Raw genomic sequence first — 21,608 nt, forward strand, 5'->3', positions numbered from 1 at the left:
GAGAACATGCAAACTCCACACAGACATGAGGAGAACATGCAAACTCCACACAGACACGAGGAGAACATGCAAACTCCACACAGACACGAGGAGAACATGCAAACTCCACACAGACATGAGGAGAACATGCAAACTCCACACAGACATGGGGAGAACATGCAAACTCCACACAGACATGAGGAGAACATGCAAACTCCACACAGACATGAGGAGAACATGCAAACTCCACACAGACATGGGGAGAACATGCAAACTCCACACAGACATGGGGAGAACATGCAAACTCCACACAGACACGGGGAGAACATGCAAACTCCACACAGACATGGGGAGAACATGCAAACTCCACACAGACATGGGGAGAACATGTAAACTCCACACAGACATGGGGAGAACATGCAAACTCCACACAGACATGAGGAGAACATGCAAACTCCACACAGACATGGGGAGAACATGCAAACTCCACACAGACACGGGGAGAACATGCAAACTCCACACAGACATGGGGAGAACATGCAAACTCCACACAGACACGGGGAGAACATGCAAACTCCACACAGACACGAGGAGAACATGCAAACTCCACACAGACATGGGGAGAACATGCAAACTCCATACAGACATGGGGAAAACATGCAAACTCCACACAGACATGGGGAGAACATGTGAATTCCACACAGAAAGGACCTGGGAGACGGCCTGGGGTTCGAACCCAGGATCTTCTTTCTGTGAGGCAACAGTGCTAACCACTGGGCCATTGTGCCGCCCAAAAAAAGAAATACAGTGTTCGTGAGTTAGGAGACTGCGGCGCTCTCACCTCCCTCTGCAGTTTCTCTACTGTTCGGTCCAGCAGCCTCCTCTCGTCCTCAATCTCGTTCTTCGTGTTCTTGAACAACTCCTTCTGAGCCTTCTCCTCCTTCAACCTCTCCTCCAGCTCTTTGTGTTCGCCGCTCAGTTTGGCAAAGTTCCTCTGTGGAGGGACACGTTATCAAAGATGTCAGGGCTACCAATATCACAAAGAGAAAACAAAAATCACTGAACTGCTCTTTTGATACGGAAATATTTCATGTCTTTCCAGCTGCTTATCTGACCTGCACGTCCTCTAGCCGAGTGGTCAGGGCTCGGTTGGCACGGGACATCTCTTCTTCTTGCTCTTTAATTTCAGACAAAGACTCGTCCAGGTGTTTCTTGTCTCTCTGTGAAAAAGACATCAGGTTAGCTCTCTTCGCCAGACTGTTTCTTCGACCCCGACCCCAAGGACATTCTGATCATTCCCACCCGGTTTTCAATTTAAATCCTCTCTATTCCCATCCAGAAGGAAAAAATAAAATAAAATAATACACCAAGGTCTCCATAATTAAACAGCACTGAGAATAAACCAAAAAAATAATAAAATAAAATTTAAAAACATTTAATTAAAGCTGCAGTAGGCATGATTTCATTATACTTATGGTTGGAATTAAACACTTTGACCATTGTATGTCACTAACAATATTTAATTGCACGGTTTCTTTAAAAACAAAAACGCAGCCCTTCGCATTTAGTTTTTGGGTTTTTTTTCCCCAGCTGTACCCGGCCAATTACCCCACTCTTCCGAGCCGTCCCGGTCTCTGCTCCACCCCCTCTGCTGATCCGGGGAGGGCTGCAGACTACCACATGCCTCCTCCCATACATGTGGAGTCACCAGCCGCTTCTCTTCACCTGACAGTGAGGAGTTTCACCAGGGGGACGTAGCACGTGGGAGGGTCACGCTATTCCCCCCAGTTCCCCCTCGGAACAGGCGCCCCGACCGACCAGAGGAGGCGCTAGTGCAGCAACCAGGACGCATACCCACATCCGGCTTCCCACCCGCAGACACGGCCAATTGTGTCTGTAGGGACGCCCGACCAAGCCGGGGGTAACATGGGGATTCGAACCAGCGATCCCCGTGTTGGTAGGCAATGGAATAGACCACCACGCCACCTGGACACGACTTTTTCTTTTTTTAACTGGAGGAGTTCTGCAGAGGACAACGCATTTTCATGTATGGTTAAACTCCACAATATATATATATATATATATCAATTTTCTTTTGTTTTAAATCCCACAACAGTGTTTCTGACTTCCTGCATGAGACACTGCAGCCCTGGACATCAGGTCGTACCGGACAGCAGACCGGTCAGAGGTTTGGGTCTTATGCTTGACTGACAGCTTTACCTCCAGTCTGACCACCCTGTCTCCCAGCCGGCTCTCCTGCAGCTTGGCCTCATCGATGATTCGGTTGAGTTTGGCCACTTCGTTCTCCAGCTCCTGCGCTCGCTTACGGAGTCGCTCGGCCTCCTGCGTCAGACGCCCGGCCTGCCCCTCCACGGCCCCTTTGGCCGCCTCCACTTCAGCCTTCTCCCGGCTCACCGTGGCTTTGTTCTGCAGACCAGGAAAACCGGAGAGGGACATCAGCACAAGGGAAACCGAGGGAGTGACACCCGAGCAAAGAAAGACACCGGATGATGGCGAGACGGCGTGAGTGAGACTGGATGACGGCAGACATGTTTCAGGTTCTCACACAGCGTAAACATGTTGACTTCCTCTTGTGAGTCCACCACGCTACACCGCAAGGCCACCGTGTCAAAACTGAGACAGGTTTTTAGCATATTCAAGCTAAGGAAATCCCCCAAAACAAGCAAAAGTAACCCGCCGGGGGGCAGTAACATATTTCGCTAACACTTTAGTATGGGGAACATAAAAAACTTAATTACTAGTGAATTAGTAACGATCAAGATGTCACTTTAGTATGGGGAACATATTCTAAGTAAAAATACTTAATTACTAGTGAATTAGTAATGATCAAGATGTCACTTTAGTATGGGGAACATATGCTAAGTAAAATACTTAATTACTAGTGAATTAGTAATGATCAAGATGTCACTTTAGTATGGGGAACATATTCTAAGTAAAAATACTTAATTACTAGTGAATTAGTAATGATCAAGATGTCACTTTAGTATGGGGAACATATTCTAAGTAAAATACTTAATTACTAGTGAATTAGTAATGATCAAGATGTCACTTTAGTACGGGGAACATATTCTAAGTAACAAAAACTTAATTACTAGTGAATTAGTAATGATCAAGATGTCACTTTAGTATAGGGAACATATTCTAAGTAACAAAAACTTAATTACTAGTGAATTAGTAATGATCAAGATGTCACTTTAGTATGGGGAACATATTCTAAGTAAAAATACTTAATTACTAGTGAATTAGTAATGATCAAGATGTCACTTTAGTATGGGGAACATATTCTAAGTAAAAATACTTAATTACTAGTGAATTAGTAATGATCAAGATGTCACTTTAGTATGGGGAACATATTCTAAGTAACAAAAACTTAATTACTAGTGAATTAGTAATGATCAAGGTGTCACTTTAGTATGGGGAACATAAAAAAACTTAATTACTAGTGAATTAGTAATGATCAAGATGTCACTTTAGTATGGGGAACATATTCTAAGTAACAAAACTTAATTACTAGTGAATTAGTAATGATCAAGATGTCACTTTAGTATGGGGAGCATATTCTAAGTAACAAAAACTTAATTTAGAGTAATTTAACACTATGAACACTTGTAGTTTTGTGTGTTGTTATGTAAGAACAGACCATATTCATTAAGTGTTAGTAAGGGAGAATAACTCTTCTTGTGGTACTACCACCTTATAAAGGCCATACTAAGCAAAGCATATTGAGATGGTACTACTAATAAGCAATACTTCTGAGGTTATAGAGGGAAAACTCATAGTTAATGGCTTACTGGTTGGATAATAAGGCCATGCAGAATAAGGCATTAATGAGTACGTAATAATGACCAATTAAGGGCCAATATGTTGCTAATTTGCATGCTACTAAGCACCTAATTAATGGTGACTACGTTCCCCATACTAAAGTGTTACCAATATTTAAATTCGGGGAGATTTCTTGAAACAAGATAAAATCACTTGTTTACCTGAAAGACCAGAAACCTTGAAACAAGCTGAACCAAAGTGGTTTGGAGGTATTCTCTGCAGTCTGAACCGTAACTTGTTAAACTTGAATCAAGCAATTATAGAAACCAACTTAAACCATCCATCCATCCATCCATCCATCCATCCATCCATCCATCCATCCATCCATCCATCCGTCCATCCATCCATCCATCCATCCATCCAACCATCCATCCATCCATCCGTCCATCCATCCATCCATCCAACCCGCTTATCCCAGTCGGGGTGGCGGTCTGGATGCTGGAGCCTGTCCCAGCAGTCACTGGGCGGCAGGCGGGGCGACGTCACAGGGCCCACACATTCCCACCTCGGGACAATCTGGTTCAGCCGAGCCACCTGACCGACACGTCTATACAAGTCCATGTCAACTTAAAACAGGTTGTCAAAGAAGCGGTCGGTCTTGGGATGCTGAGCTAGACCTACAGCGGGACCGAGTGACTGCCAGTGATTGTAATGTATTGTGGTATATTGTACAGATTGTGACTATGGCCTACACAAATGGACAGCAACATGTTAAACATGCGAGGGACCATAAGCCGCGGTGTCTGCACCTCCCCACATACCATGCGGATCTCTCCACCCGTCCTGACTCCCGACTTCACGTCCGGGGCCCCTGCACGAGTTAAACCAGAGCCCAGTGTGTTTTCTCCACGTTTCTGAATGACGAGTTTGCGCTGGTGAGCACGTCTGGGTGCGGCCTCGAGGACGGAGGCGATCGAAACAAAACCCCCGACAGCCGACAGCCACCCTGTCAGTCAATCTGCGCCGCAGACAGTTTCAGCCGCTGATGGCGGCGGCGCTCCCCCCCCGCCACCAGCGGCACGCTCTTGACAGCAGACGTCCACGGTTCGCTCGGAGAAACCGGAATATCTGGTCAGGGCGAGGAATGCCGGGTGACGGGTTTTGGGAGTTTCCTGTTTGTCGCTGCACGGTGAAGAATGCCCAACAGACACACGAGAGAGACCCACGTCGACACCCCACACCACCGTGACACCACCCGCAGCCAGCGGACAGACTGGTGACGGGCGGGGACGTGAGTTGGACTCCTACTCTGCACTGTGCGGCTCACGGGGACACTCATCAGATGGTGTCCACTGTCCCGGACAGGTCCAGTAGGTGTGTTGTATAACCGCTAGTCACCCACTGGACAACCGACACACACTAGTTTGTTCTTTGAAAACAGAAAATAAAAGCTGACATCACGGACGGCCACGTGCAGACTAACGTGGATAAAAGTCACGAGCTGCTCAGAAAGCGACGAGGTCGGTTCCTGGTGTGGATCCCCTCCACATGGAGGATATCTGGAGTTACCCAACTACACCTTTAAAATCTGGTGAGAGAAGGAACAGTTTTCTGTTAATGCAACCCCACCTCCGGACAGACGGGGCCCCCTCCCCCAGTACACCCCCACCCTCCCAGTACACTCCCAATACACCTCCACCCACCAATACACCTCCTACCTCCCGATAGACCCCTACCTCCCAATACACCTCCTACCTCCCAGTACACCTCCTACCTCCCAGTACACTCCCTACCTCCCAGTACACTCCCTACCTCCCAGTACACCTCCTACCTCCCAGTACACTCCCTACCTCCCAGTACACTCCCTACCTCCCAGTACACCTCCTACCTCCCAGTACACCCCCTACCTCCCAGTACACTCCCTACCTCCCAGTACACCTCCTACCTCCCAGTACACTCCCTACCTCCCAGTACACCCCCAACCTCCCAGTACACCCCCACCCCCAGTACACCCCCTACCTCCCGATAGACCCCTACCTCCCAATACACCCCCTACCTCCCAGTACACTCCCAATACACCTCCACCCTCCAATACACCTCCTACCTCCCGATAGACCCCTACCTCCCAATACACCTCCTACCTCCCAGTACACCTCCTACCTCCCAGTACACTCCCTACCTCCCAGTACACCCCCAACCTCCCAGTACACCTCCTACCTCCCAGTACACTCCCTACCTCCCAGTACACTCCCTACCTCCCAGTACACCCCCTACCTCCCAGTACACTCCCTACCTCCCAGTACACCCCCAACCTCCCAGTACACTCCCTACCTCCCAGTACACCCCCAACCTCCCAGTACACTCCCTACCTCCCAGTACACCTCCTACCTCCCAGTACACTCCCTACCTCCCAGTACACCTCCTACCTCCCAGTACACCTCCTACCTCCCAGTACACTCCCTACCTCCCAGTACACCCCCTACCTCCCGATACCCCCCTACCCCCCAATACACCTCCTACCTCCCAGTACACCAATACACTGCTCTTTGCTTTGACTGAGGCTAATCCCAAGTGTTGGTAAAGTGTGTTTCAGTGTGTGAGTGTGTGTAAATATACAGTATGTGTGTGTTTATACATGTATGTACAGTGTGTGTGTGTGTGTGTGTGTGTGTGTGTGGACTGATCCGGTGTGTGAATGGGACAGGTCTAACACAGCAAGACTCTGGTCGAACCTGTTTTTTTCATGTCTCAGTGCCTGTCTAACCTCAGTCACCGCAGGTCGGCTGTTTCAGTGTCAACAGAGACCAGCTACACACAGACCGGCTACACACAGACCGGCTACACACAGACCGGCTACACACAGACCGGCTACACAGAGACCAGCTACACAGAGACCGGCTACACACAGACCAGCTACACACAGACCGGCTACACAGAGACCGGCTACACAGAGACCAGCTACACAGAGACCAGCTACACACAGACCAGCTACACAGAGACCAGCTACACACAGACCGGCTACACACAGACCAGCTACACACAGACCAGCTACACACAGACCGACTACACACAGACCAGCTACACACAGACCGGCTACACACAGACCAGCTACACACAGACCAGCTACACAGAGACCAGCTACACAGAGACCAGCTACACACAGACCAGCTACACAGAGACCAGCTACACAGAGACCAGCTACACACAGACCAGCTACACAGAGACCAGCTACACACAGACCGGCTACACACAGACCGGCTACACACAGACCAGCTACACAGAGACCAACTACACAGACCGGCTACACAGAGACCGGCTACACACAGACCAGCTACACACAGACCAGCTACACAGAGACCGGCTACACACAGACCAGCTACACAGAGACCAACTACACAGACCGGCTACACAGAGACCGGCTACACACAGACCAGCTACACAGAGACCGGCTACACAGAGACCAGCTACACACAGACCAGCTACACAGAGACCGGCTACACAGAGACCAGCTACACACAGACCAGCTACACAGAGACCGGCTACACAGAGACCAGCTACATTATTAAAACACCGACTTCCCTCCACACAGCAGTTTATGTGCCAGGAGGCGGGAGGCTCGGAGAAGCTAACCGTGATTCAAACGAGCGAACCGACCACGGCTGAGGGAGTCCTGCTGGTCCAGACGAGTGTTGAATCTCTGTCAGGGCCCGTGAGGACGGCGACTGTGGGCCACGGAGACATCGAGACTCCAGCGGGGGCCGTAGAGCGAGGGAGGGAGGACAGCTCAGTCAGCAGGCAGGTGGGGGTAGACCCAGGTATACACTGGCAGTTTAGCATCACAATCAGGATAATCCAGGGGAGGTGGCGTGGCGGTCTGTCCCGTTGCCTAGCAACACGGGGATCGCCGGTTCGAATCCCCGTGTTGCCTCCGGCTTGGTCGGGCGTCCCTACAGACACAATTGGCCGTGTCTGCGTCGCTGCACTAGCGCCTCCTCTGGTTGGTCGGGGCACCTGTTTGGAGGGGAGGGGGAACTGGGGGAAATAGCGTGATCCTCCCACGCGCTACGTCCCCCTGGTGAAACTCCTCACTGTCAGGTGAAAAGAAGCGGCTGGTGACTCCACATGTATGGGAGGAGGCATGTGGTAGCCTGCAGCCCTCCCCGGATCAGCAGAGGGGGTGGAGCAGAGACCGGGACGGCTCGGAAGAGTGGGGTAATTGACCGGGTACATTTAGGGGGGAAAAGGGGGGAAACCCCCCCCCCAAAAAAGAAAATCAAGAAATCCGTCGTAATCTTCTTTCGGCTTGTTGCCTGCCTCCCAGGGGGCGCCACAGTGGATCTGACGGTTTCCATCGGTGCCCTGTGAGGGCACAGCACCGATGGCGGTGGTTATTAACCCGGGTCTTGACCGATCCGGTATGGTCTTGTCAATCCGCATCATGATTTGGCAAAGTTTTATGTCGGGCGCCCTTCCTGACACCACCACTAAACCTATGGGTGGGGGCACTCCGCCATAATAAGAAGAAGAAGAAGAAGCTTAGTTATTTAGACGTCATCATGGTTACCCTCTGACAGGGTGTGTGTGTGTGTGTGTGTGTGTGTGTGTGTGTGTGTGTGTGTGTGTGCGCACGGCCGCAGCCTTCAGAACAAAGACAGAACACGGACAAAGGGAAACTAATCTCCTTTCACACACATAACGAGTTGACCTCCGACCCCTCTCCACTGCCCCACTTCCCACAGCGGGTCAACACCAGCCCGCAGGAAGTAGGTAGGCCTGGTAGGACGACGCTGGAGGTGCAGGTGAGGCGGGACGGGATGACGCTCCACAGAAAGATAGCAGGTGTTTTACCAGCGCCTGTTTAATAACCACACATTTTAACTACAGGCGGGGAGCCACCCGAGAGCTGTCCGGCTCTGATACGAGTATTAAATACTGACCTGTCACTGATACGAGTATTAAATACTGACCTGTCACTGATACGAGTAACACATACTGACCTGTCACTGATATGAGTCATATATACTGACCTGTCAGTGATACGAGTATTAAATACTGACCTGTCACTGATACGAGTAACAAATACTGACCTGTCACTGATACGAGTAACACATACTGACCTGTCACTGATACGAGTCACAGATACTGAGCTGTCACTGATACGAGTAACAAATACCGACCTGTCACTGACACGAGTAACAAATACCGACCTGTCACTGTTACGAGTATTAAATACTGACCTGTCACTGATACGAGTATTAAATACTGACCTGTCACTGATACGAGTCATAAATACCGACCTGGCTCTGATACGAGTAATAAATACTGACCTGTCACTGACACGAGTAACAAATACTGACCTGTCACTGATACGAGTAATAAATACTGACCTGTCACTGTTACGAGTAACAAATACTGACCTGTCACTGATACGAGTAACAAATACTGACCTGTCAATGATACGAGTAACAAATACCGACCTGTCACTGATATGAGTCACAAATACTGACCTGTCGCTGATACGAGTAACAAATACTGACCTGTCACTGATACGAGTAACACATACTGACCTGTCACTGATACGAGTAACAAATACTGACCTGTCAATGATACGAGTAACAAATACCGACCTGTCACTGATACGAGTAACAAATACCGACCTGTCACTGATACGAGTATTAAATACTGACCTGTCACTGATACGAGTAACAAATACTGACCTGTCACTGATACGAGTAACAAATACTGACCTGTCACTGATACGAGTAGTAAATACTGACCTGTCACTGATATGAGTATTAAATACTGACCGTGCACTGATACGAGTCATAAATACCGACCTGGCTCTGATACGAGTAATAAATACTGACCTGTCACTGACACGAGTAACAAATACTGACCTGTCACTGATACGAGTAATAAATACTGACCTGTCACTGTTACGAGTAACAAATACTGACCTGTCACTGATACGAGTAACAAATACTGACCTGTCAATGATACGAGTAACAAATACCGACCTGTCACTGATATGAGTCACAAATACTGACCTGTCGCTGATACGAGTAACAAATACTGACCTGTCACTGATACGAGTAACACATACTGACCTGTCACTGATACGAGTAACAAATACTGACCTGTCAATGATACGAGTAACAAATACCGACCTGTCACTGATATGAGTCACAAATACTGACCTGTCGCTGATACGAGTAACAAATACTGACCTGTCACTGATACGAGTAACACATACTGACCTGTCACTGATACGAGTAACAAATACTGACCTGTCACTGACACGAGTAACAAATACCGACCTGTCACTGTAACGAGTATTAAATACTGACCTGTCACTGATACGAGTATTAAATACTGACCTGTCACTGATACGAGTAACAAATACTGACCTGTCACTGATACGAGTATTAAATACTGACCTGTCACTGATACGAGTAACAAATACCGACCTGTCACTGACACGAGTAACAAATACTGACCTGTCACTGATACGAGTAATAAATACTGACCTGTCGCTGATACGAGTAACAAATACTGACCTGTCACTGATACGAGTATTAAATACTGACCTGTCACTGATACGAGTAACAAATACTGACCTGTCACTGATACGAGTAACAAATACCGACCTGTCACTGACACGAGTAACAAATACTGACCTGTCACTGATACGAGTCACAAATACTGACCTGTCACTGATACGAGTAACAAATACTGACCTGTCACTGATACGGGTATTAAATACTGACCTGTCACTGACACGAGTAACAAATACTGACCTGTCACTGATACGAGTAACAAATACCGACCTGTCACCGATACGAGTAACAAATACTGACCTGTCACTGATACGAGTAATAAATACTGACCTGTCACTGATACGAGTCATAAATACCGATCTGTCACTGATACGAGTATTAAATACTGACCTGTCACTGATACGAGTAACAAATACTGACCTGTCACTGATACGAGTAATAAATACTGACCTGTCACTGATACGAGTAATAAATACTGACCTGTCACTGATACGAGTATTAAATACTGACCTGTCACTGATACGAGTATTAAATACTGACCTGTCACTGATACGAGTAACAAATACCGACCTGTCACTGATACGAGTAACAAATACCGACCTGTCACTGACACGAGTAACAAATACTGACCTGTCACTGATACGAGTAACAAATACTGACCTGTCACTGATACGAGTAACAAATACCGACCTGTCACTGATACGAGTATTAAATACTGACCTGTCACTGATACGAGTCACAAATACTGACCTGTCACTGATACGAGTAATAAATACTGACCTGTCACTGATACGAGTAGTAAATACTGACCTGTCACTGATACGAGTAATAAATACCGACCTGTCAGTGATACGAGTAATAAATACTGACCTGTCACTGATACGAGTAACAAATACTGACCTGTCACTGATACGAGTAACAAATACTGACCTGTCACTGATACGAGTAACAAATACTGACCTGTCACTGACACGAGTAACAGATACTGACCTGTCACTGAGACGAGTCACAAATACCTACCTGTCACTGATACGAGTATTAAATACTGACCTGTCACTGATACGAGTAACAAATACTGACCTGTCACTGACACGAGTAACAGATACTGACCTGTCACTGAGACGAGTCACAAATACCTACCTGTCACTGATACGAGTATTAAATACTGACCTGTCACTGATACGAGTAACAAATACTGACCTGTCACTGATACGAGTAACAAATACCGACCTGTCACTGATACGAGTAACAAATACTGACCTGTCACTGATACGAGTATTAAATACTGACCTGTCACTGACACGATTAATAAATACTACATTGTTACTGAATTGTCACGGATACGAGTAATGAATACTACGTTATTACTGAACTGTCACTGATACGAGTAATAAATACTGGACTGTCACTGATACGAGTAATAAATACTACGTTATTACTGAACCGTCACCCATTCTGTTAAGCCTTTCACATCGTGTGCAAAATAAGAGCCCAAATGCACACATAAAGTGAAAAATGTTCACATATACTATTGGTTATGTCTTCATAAAGGCTCTGTTGTGTTAATTTGATGATGATTTGCGATGACCATACAGTCACTACTCACAACAACAACACTGACAGGTTCTTGTGGAAAGCTACATATAAAACAATCCAACTATTGGATGATTTAGTCACACTCAGCTCTCATCATGACATTATATTGAATACAAATTCAACAAATAGACATGAAAACGCTGAGGAGCTCGTCCTCCTCCTCCTCGTGTCCACACGCCAGGGGAAAGTCCTGCAGCTCGCGGCCCGCTGGCTTGTTACAAAACCCAGCGTTTGACTTGGAACCTGCGTGCGTTTAATCTGTTTACCTAAAGTTGGGCATTAACTAACATTGTGTAGACTTTGAAAAGCGGCTCAAACATGAGACTGGAGTATGTGTGTCCTGAGCTCTCACACGACCTCTGAAGTGAGCGGGAATGAAAACCCCCCCTGCTAGCTCAGCTGTCCCAGTCCCAGAACAGTACCAGAGTTTTCTGATGTTAAATCAGAACCAGAAACAATTTGTCATTTCATTTCATGTGCGCAAGTGCATGAAATGAAACGAAACTTCATTTCCTCCAGCCCATGGCAGTGCAACACAAAGACAAATACACATATCCAAAAACTACAAGAACACATACTACATCCAAACTAACACACATATCCAAACTAAACAACAACCAAAACACTGTCCAGGAGAACGAACGCCAGCCAGGATGACTGTGGGAACTGCCGGTCTGCATGGGCTAGCAGTTAGCTTAGCCTGCCCCGCTTCCCTGTCCTGTCAGACCGCCCTCGGCGTTGCCTCCTTGGGCGCAGCTCCGGTCAGGACCGTGGTCCCTGGGCCCACAGGACGCAGCTGACTAAGTTCTCCCTGCTGATCCAGTCCACAGGACGACACTGAAAACACAGTCAAGGCGAGGCGAGGCGAGGCCGCCGCCAGACCGCCCTCGGCATTATCGGAACTGCCGGTCTGCATGGGCTAGCAGTTAGCTTAGCCTGCCCCGCTTCCCTGTCCTGTCAGACCGCCCTCGGTGTTGCTTCCTTGGGTGCAGCTCCGGTCAGGACCGTGGTCCCTGGGCCCACAGGACGCAGCTGACTAAGTTCTCCCTGCTGATCCAGTCCACAGGACGACACTGAAAACACAGTCAAGGTGAGGCAAGGCCGCCGCCAGACCGCTCTCGGCATTATCGGAACTGCCGGTCTGCATGGGCTAGCAGTTAGCTTAGCCTGCCCCACTTCCGCATCCTGTCAGACCGCCCTCGGTGTTACCACTTTGGGCACAGCTCCGGTCAGGACCGTGGTCCCTGGGCCCACAGGACGCAGCTGACTAAGTTCTCCCTGCTGATCCAGTCCACAGGACGACACTGAAAACACAGTCAAGGTGAGGCAAGGCCGCCGCCAGACCGCCCTCGGCATTATCGGAACTGCCGGTCTGCATGGGCTAGTAGTTAGCTTAGCCTGCCCCACTTCCGCATCCTGTCAGACCGCCCTCGGTGTTACCACTTTGGGCACAGCTCCGGTCAGGACCGTGGTCCCTGGGCCCACAGGACGCAGCAGACCAATCCAGCGTCAGCTCCCCCAGCTATCAAACAAAGACAAAACGTGGACAGAGACACTGCATGGACGGCACTGGGTGAGGCCGCCGCAAATCTGAATTCATGCCACCATCTTCCCCCACCAGAAGTGGAACCAGAAATATCACCGCATTAAAAGCTGGCAGAGATTCCCATCATAGCAGACCACTCATCATGTTACTCAACATGATAAAGCAAAGTCCATAACATCCTCCATGAAAGTCTGAAGTTCTCTTCGAACTTGGCAGGTAGCCGGTTCAACTCACAGCCCACAGGACAACAACATTAATTTTGAGAGAATTCATATTCAGCTTCTCCATGAAGAAATACAAAATAATTAGAGTCAACTGTATAAATTATGTTTACTAAACCAAGATAAACATTAAACAGGATTCACGCCAAGCAAAAAGGATGACACAGAGAAAGCCGTTATAAAACTTGAACATCCTACATGAATGCTGCTGATTCACCGAATATCTGCCCATTGGACAAATTTCAATTTGCAAAACTTTGTTTTTCCGCAAGAAACACTGACAAAAACAGCAGTGGTGTTCTCATGTCTACCTCGTCTAAACCAGGATGCAGAGAAAGACAGGATATCCATCCAGCAGCTGCACAAACACATGTATTGTGATTTAACTGGGACCGACTGGCCCGCTGCCACAAGGACCAGCGACGTCACCTCCGCTCCATCACAAACCCCTGTTACCATCAACCTCCCATGCTGCCTCACTGTTTCACAGAGACTGGTGCTTTGCAGGTATGCTATAAAAAGGTGGGGTACGGGGCGTCCGGGTAGCATGGTGGTCTATTCCGTAGCCTACCAACATGGGGATCTCCTGTTCAAATCCCCGTGTTGCCTCCGGCTTGGTCGGGCGTCCCTACAGACACAATCGGCCGTGTCTGCGGGTGGGAAGGCGGATGTGAGTATGTGCCCTGGTCGCTGCACTAGCGCCTCCTCTGGTCAGCTGGGGCGCCTGTTTGGGGGGGAAGGGGAACTGGGGGGAATAGCGTGATCCTCCCATGCGCTAGGTCCCCCCTGGTGAAACTCCTCACTGTCAGGTGAAAAGAAGCAGCTGGCGACTCCACATGTATGGGAGGAGGCATGTGGTAGTCTGCAGCCCTCCCCGGATCAGCAGAAGAGGTGGGGCAGCAACCGGGACAGTTCGGAAGAGTGGGGTAATTGGCCAAGTACAACTGGAAGAAAAAGGGGGGAAAACCCCCCCCCCAAAAAAAAAGTAAAATATAGTACTTGCATAAGTATTCAACCCCTTGTGCTCTGAAAGCTCCAAGTTTACACAAATGACAAGTTATTCCTCAAACAAACTCAGGTCAACACAACTGGACATAATTAGTGTGCACCTGTAAGATGTTAAAGTAACGGTCTGGTTTATGGGTATAAAAGCACTCTGTGTAAAGTTCATTAGCCGGGCGTGAACTCCATCAGAACATGAAGCCAAAGCAGCAGAATACTGAAGTAAGAGACAACGCAGGAAAGGGATCCAAAACAATATCCGAGTGTTTGGATGTCCCTAGGAACACCGTTGGATCCATTGTCAAAAAGTGGAAGCTGTATCACACCACCCAGACGCTTTGTAGGACAGGCCGTCCCTCAAAGCTAAGTGTCCGAGCAAGACGAGGGCTGGTGAGGAAAGCCACAGATGATCCTGCAGTCACTCTGAAGGAGCTCCAGAGGTCAGTGGCTGAAACTGGAGTAAATGTGCAGGAGTCAACCATATCACGGGCTCTCCATAAATCTGGCCTGTATGGGAGGGTGGCGAGAAAGAAGCCGTTGCTCAAAACTATGCATATAAAAGCAGGCTTGGAGTTTGCTACCCAGCATGAGAGAGACCCGGTTAGGATGTGGGTTCTGTGGTCAGATGAGACGAAAGTTGAGCTTTTTGGCCAAAACTCAAAGCGTTATGTGTGGCACAAACCTAACACTGCTCATGCCCTAAAAAACACTCTCCCTACAGTGAAGCATGGCGGCGGCAGCATAATGCTATGGGGTTGCTTTTCCTCTGCAGGCACTGGGAACCTTGTTCAAACTGAGGGAAGAATGGATGGAGCTAAATACAGGGACATATTGGAGGAAAACCTGTTGCAGTCTACCATAACACTGAAGCTTGGGAGAAGGTTCACCTTTCAGCAGGACGATGATCCTAAGCACAAGGCTAAAGCAACAACAGCAAGGCTCAGCAACAAAAAGGTGAACGTCGTGTTGTGGAGTGGCCAAGTCAAAGCCCGGACCTCAACCCCATTGAAAACCTGTGGCACAGACTGAAAATCGCAGTCCAGAGGCGCCATCCCACCAACCTGCAGGACCTGTTCCGACAGTCATCCTGGCTGGTGTATGTTCTCCTCCTAGACAGTGATTTTTATTTTTTTTAATATATATTTGATATAGACACTTGCATCAAGTGAAGGAGTTCAAGTATTTCAGGGTCTTGTTCAGGAGTGAGGGTAGGATGGAGCGGGAGATTGAGAGGCGGATCGGTGCAGCATCAGCAGTAATGTGGACATTATACTGGACCGTTGTGGTGAAGAGGGAGCTGAGCTGGAAGGCAAAGCTCTCAATTTACCAGTCAATCGTGGTTCCAGCCCTCGCCTATGGTCATGAGCTTTGGGTAGTGACCGAAAGGGTGAGATCGTGGACACAAGTGGCTGAAATGAGTTTCCTCGTAGGGTGTCTGGGCTCAGCCTTAGAGACAGGGTGATATGTGTTGTTGTAGTCCTTGGATGTGTTTTTGTCTTTGTGTTGCACTGCCGTGGGCTGGGGGAAACGATGGTTCGTTTCATTTCATGTGCACAAGTGCATGAAATGAAATGACAAAGTGTTTCTGATTCTGTAACTTCTTTGTTTTAATTTTCAAGCCTCGCTCAACACATTTTGACTTTACTGTGCCGCCATCTTTTTTTTTTCCTTTTTTACTTCTTTACCCTCCAGAGATGGACCAGTTAACTGTGAGCATGTGAACGAGTGGGTGAGCGAGCCATGTTAAAGGTATTTATTACAAAACGAAGGTCCGACACTGAAGAAGACAGACAGACTCAAATGAAGCCCTGTGGTGGACTGGGGAGACGGCGTGCAGCAGAAATTAAAACGTGACATTTGAGAAGCACTGGCGTCTCTGGAGCCACATGAGGAGAGCAGGAATCAAGCCACGTCTTGTCCTTTAGAGAAATGGATAGACAAACCTGGTTTAAAAGGAGTTTTTATGCCAGACAGCGGGGGTGTCCGGGTTTAACATGTAACAGAATAGTCCAGGTCAGTAAGAGGGAGGTCATACAAGAACTCTGAAGGACACCTGTTTTTTTCTACTTTTAAGAGAATGAAATCGGCACATAAAAGACATATCGCATCCTAACTCAACCCTTTTCAGCTAAACATGAGTATATATTGTAGAAGAGTGAAAGACCAACATCCTGGCCCTGGTCCTGGTGACAAAAGAGATCCTCAGACTGATGGAATTAAGAGAAAATAACGACAGCTCCAGAACGAGGCCTCCATAACTCTCAAGAGTCAATGTAGAAAGACAACCCGCCAACATGGAGACATCAGCCTGGACCTCCGGCTGACGGACGGTCACCGACATCTAGACTACCCAATGCAGCAGACCAGGCTTAGGCCAGGTTAAGACCAGGCTTAACAAGGTTTAGACCAGGCTTAGACTAAGCTTAGACCAGGTTTAGACCAGGCTTAGACCAGAGCGACTGCACAGGAGATCCAACTAAACTTTCTCTAAAGGGACTAATGTGCTGATTGACAACGCCAACTTAATTATCTTACAGCTGCCATTACAGATATATTAACCACACTACTCTGGATTAAGGCTGGACCATGTCAACCAAATCAAACACCATGTTATTTTAGACTTAATACCTCCATAACGGATAATGTGATGATTGGCGATGACTATTGGTGCTTTCATCAGATGTCTACGCGCAGGAAAATGCTGATAAATGATCATTAGTGATGTGGATATAATCACCAAGCAAGCCGAGATAGCCACTGTTCATTTCGGTCAAACAAGTTGAGAGAATGTATCACTTCTCTTACTATTTTTATATCAATATTGTTCATATTAATGCAGCCTTTAAGACCAAGGAGTGATTGAATTTTTAGCAGATTCACCAACAACTTAGCCCAAGCTTAAAAACTAAACAAAAACACTCAGAGTACTTCATTGAAAGTTTAACGAACATAAAGTGAGAGCCGTTTGTGTGTACACTGCCATACTTATATTTATATTACTATCTACACTATACGACTGTATTCTAATGTAAAATGTTCTTTATCGCTACTACATTAGTACCTACATTCCTGCTTCTTAACGTCAACACTGTACTGTATTTATCCATTCCTATGCCCACAGCCAAGTGTGTGTTTGTACGGCGCAATATTTAACCTTCGTTCCAATACTCTGCAACCTGTATATAATAGTATGTCTTTACTGACAGTGCCTGAATTCCTTAATCCCCCCTGACCTTTGACCTTACTGTTTAACCTGCCTTATCGCCAACATTTGTGCCAGTGATGTGTATCGTTTGCGTATCGACGTGTATTGCCTAATGTTGAACTATGCGAGCCGTACAAACACAAATGTCTTGTCAAGTGGAAACGTACTCGGCCAATAAATCTTAATTCTCATAACTTCAGTTTTTCACACATTTCAAACACACTGACCGCCTGCTTTGTTCACGGCGGCGGTGTATTTAGTTCGACTGGCGCCCTGCAAGCCGTTCCGGCAGGACAGGTTTCCATTACGTCCACGGAAGAGGAAAAAAAAACCACAAGACTCAGAATCGACCACCCGGATTCAGAAACATGAACCTTCTTCTCTGGCACACGTGACACGAGACATAACCGGGACATTTTTATACATGTTTTAACCTGAGAACATGGTGGACGGGTCTAGAACGGTAGAAATGACCGTCGTGATAAAAGTCGATGAAAGATGAGACGCGTCACGACGGCTGGGAGTGAGACAATCCTGCTTTTTCTTCTTACATCTGGGGTAAAGCACACGCTCCCATCAACCCCCTCTAAATTGCCCGTGTCATATGGGGGCACCAAAGATGGGAAAAAAATGGGGTCCGGCACCGTGGATGGACTAGGACTATAATTCCCATTGGGTGGATCAGCCACTATCATAATGCCAAGACAATGTGACGTCACACACGCGTGTCCACATAGACGGTACTGCAAACAAACTTCAGAAGTGCATAGCAGCGAAGAGGAACTGCCATCTCCACCTGAAGTGGGGACCCAACATCAGCTCCATCCTCAAAAAGGCCCAGCAGAGGATGTTCTTTCTGCGGCAATTGAGGAAACTTGGTCTGACACAGGAAGTGTCACTTCCACTTCCGGTCTGGGAAGATCATGTCGCAAATTCGCGTTTGCAGTGGCCTCACCCAGTACCGGTGTGGGAAGATGGCAGCATGAATTCAGGTTTGTGGTGGCCTCACCCAGTACCGGTGTGGGAAGATGGCAGCATGAATTCAGGTTTGTGGTGGTCTCACCCAGTACCGGTGTGGGAAGATGGCAGCGTGAATTCAGGTTTGTGGTGGCCTCACCCAGTACCGGTGTGGGAAGATGGCAGCGTGAATTCAGGTTTGTGGTGGCCTCACCCAGTACCGGTGTGGGAAGATGGCAGCGTGAATTCATGTTTGTGGTGGCCTCACCCAGTACCGGTGTGGGAAGATGGCAGCGTGAATTCAGGTTTGTGGTGGCCTCACCCAGTACCGGTGTGGGAAGATGGCAGCGTGAATTCAGGTTTGTGGTGGCCTCACCCAGTACCGGTGTGGGAAGATGGCAGCGTGAATTCAGGTTTGTGGTGGCCTCACCCAGTACCGGTGTGGGAAGATGGCAGCATGAATTCAGGTTTGTGGTGGCCTCACCCAGTACCGGTGTGGGAAGATGGCAGCATGAATTCAGGTTTGTGGTGGTCTCACCCAGTGCCGGTGTGGGAAGATGGCAGCGTGAATTCAGGCTTGTGGTGGCCTCACCCAGTACCGGTGTGGGAAGATGGCAGCGTGAATTCAGGTTCGTGGTGGTCTCACCCAGTACCGGTGTGGGAAGATGGCAGCGTGAATTCAGGTTTGTGGTGGCCTCACCCAGTGCCGGTGTGGGAAGATGGCAGCATGAATTCAGGTTTGTGGTGGCCTCACCCAGTACCGGTGTGGGAAGATGGCAGCATGAATTCAGGTTTGTGGTGGTCTCACCCAGTGCCGGTGTGGGAAGATGGCAGCGTGAATTCAGGCTTGTGGTGGCCTCACCCAGTACCGGTGTGGGAAGATGGCAGCGTGAATTCAGGTTCGTGGTGGTCTCACCCAGTACCGGTGTGGGAAGATGGCAGCGTGAATTCAGGTTTGTGGTGGCCTCACCCAGTGCCGGTGTGGGAAGATGGCAGCATGAATTCAGGTTTGTGGTGGCCTCACCCAGTACCGGTGTGGGAAGATGGCAGCATGAATTCAGGTTTGTGGTGGTCTCACCCAGTACCGGTGTGGGAAGATGGCAGCGTGAATTCAGGTTTGTGGTGGCCTCACCCAGTACCGGTGTGGGAAGATGGCAGCGTGAATTCAGGTTTGTGGTGGCCTCACCCAGTGCCGGTGTGGGAAGATGGCAGCATGAATTCAGGTTTGTGGTGGCCTCACCCAGTACCGGTGTGGGAAGATGGCAGCGTGAATTCAGGTTTGTGGTGGCCTCACCCAGTACCGGTGTGGGAAGATGGCAGCATGAATTCAGGTTTGTGGTGGCCTCACCCAGTACCGGTGTGGGAAGATGGCAGCGTGAATTCATGTTTGTGGTGGCCTCACCCAGTACCGGTATGGGAAGATGGCAGCGTGAATTCAGGTTTGTGGTGGCCTCACCCAGTACCGGTGTGGGAAGATGGCAGCGTGAATTCAGGTTTGTGGTGGTCTCACCCAGTACCGGTGTGGGAAGATGGCAGCGTGAATTCATGTTTGTGGTGGCCTCACCCAGTACCGGTGTGGGAAGATGGCAGCGTGAATTCATGTTTGTGGTGGCCTCACCCAGTACCGGTGTGGGAAGATGGCAGCGTGAATTCATGTTTGTGGTGGCCTCACCCAGTACCGGTGTGGGAAGATGGCAGCGTGAATTCAGGTTTGTGGTGGCCTCACCCAGTACCGGTGTGGGAAGATGGCAGCGTGAATTCAGGTTTGTGGTGGCCTCACCCAGTACCGTCCATGCAGTGTCTTTGTCCGTGTCTAAATCTGTCTTCATTTGATGGCTGGGAGATCTGGTGCTGGATCAGCTGGGAGAGCTTGGTCTGCTGCGTCCTGTGGACCCAGGGACCACAGCTCTGCCTGGAGCTGTGTCCAAAGAGCGAACACCGAGGGCGGTCTGACAGAACACAGAAGTGGGTCGGGTTAAGCTAACTGCTAGCCTATGCAGACCAGCGGTTCCGATAACACCGAGGGCGGTCTGGCGGCGGCCTCGCCTAGCCTTGACTGTGTTTTTAGTGTCGTCGTGTGGAGTGCGGGGAGGTGTGTCGAGGGTGTCTGGCTGGGAGAGCTTGGTCTGCTGCGTCCTGTGAGCCCAAGGACCACGGCTCTGACCGGAGCTGGGCCCGAAGGGGTAACATCGAGGGCGGTCTGACAGGACATGGAAGCGGGGCAGGCTAAGCTAACTGCTAGCTAACTAACTGCTAACTGCTAACTGGCCAGATACAATTGGGGAGAAAACTGAAAAAAAAGGTTTATGGTGGGATGTTTAAATAGTGAAATATCACCCTTTAAATGCTGGAAGTGTTAAAAATGTCCCCCCCCCCCCAAACCCCAATGAAAATAGAAAAAACCATTCGTGACATGGGCCAATCTTAACTGCCCCACAGGAAGTGACACGTTTCACCTATTTGTCTAATGTGCATGTTGTATTTACGCCTTCTAAACTGAAACGGATACTTTGATGCTGGTTATACACAAATGACAAATATAAATAGTCAGCATTGGACGCCATCACCCACAACTGTTTGAGAGAGGGGGATTATGGGAGTTGTAGTCACTAAAACAGCACGCCGCTTCATTTACCACCAGCGGGCGTAAATGAAGTGATGAACCTCGTGCTGTTTTATACACAATCGGTTGTTTCTGCAATCAGGAAGAAGTCGTCGGCGAGACGCCCGACCTCCGACTCGGGCAACAAAAATGTGAGAAG

General features: G+C 48.6%; 1 protein-coding gene across 3 annotated transcripts in view; it reads right to left on the reverse strand.

Moving 5' to 3' along the window:
* The window catches only part of cgnl1 (cingulin-like 1), a 90,744-nt gene that overhangs the window by 42,044 nt on the left and 27,092 nt on the right, over positions 1 to 21,608 (reverse strand). For all 3 annotated transcript variants that reach the window (XM_056278358.1, XM_056278357.1, XM_056278359.1), the window contains exons 9-11: positions 2,200 to 2,406; positions 1,095 to 1,199; positions 821 to 973 (exon numbers count right to left, since the gene is read on the reverse strand). In XM_056278358.1, the coding sequence (XP_056134333.1) occupies positions 821 to 973; positions 1,095 to 1,199; positions 2,200 to 2,406 (465 nt within the window). The remainder of the gene's footprint in view (positions 1 to 820; positions 974 to 1,094; positions 1,200 to 2,199; positions 2,407 to 21,608) is intronic.

The sequence above is a fragment of the Lampris incognitus genome, chromosome 4, assembly GCF_029633865.1.
Source record: "Lampris incognitus isolate fLamInc1 chromosome 4, fLamInc1.hap2, whole genome shotgun sequence".
Lineage (NCBI taxonomy): Eukaryota > Metazoa > Chordata > Actinopteri > Lampriformes > Lampridae > Lampris > Lampris incognitus.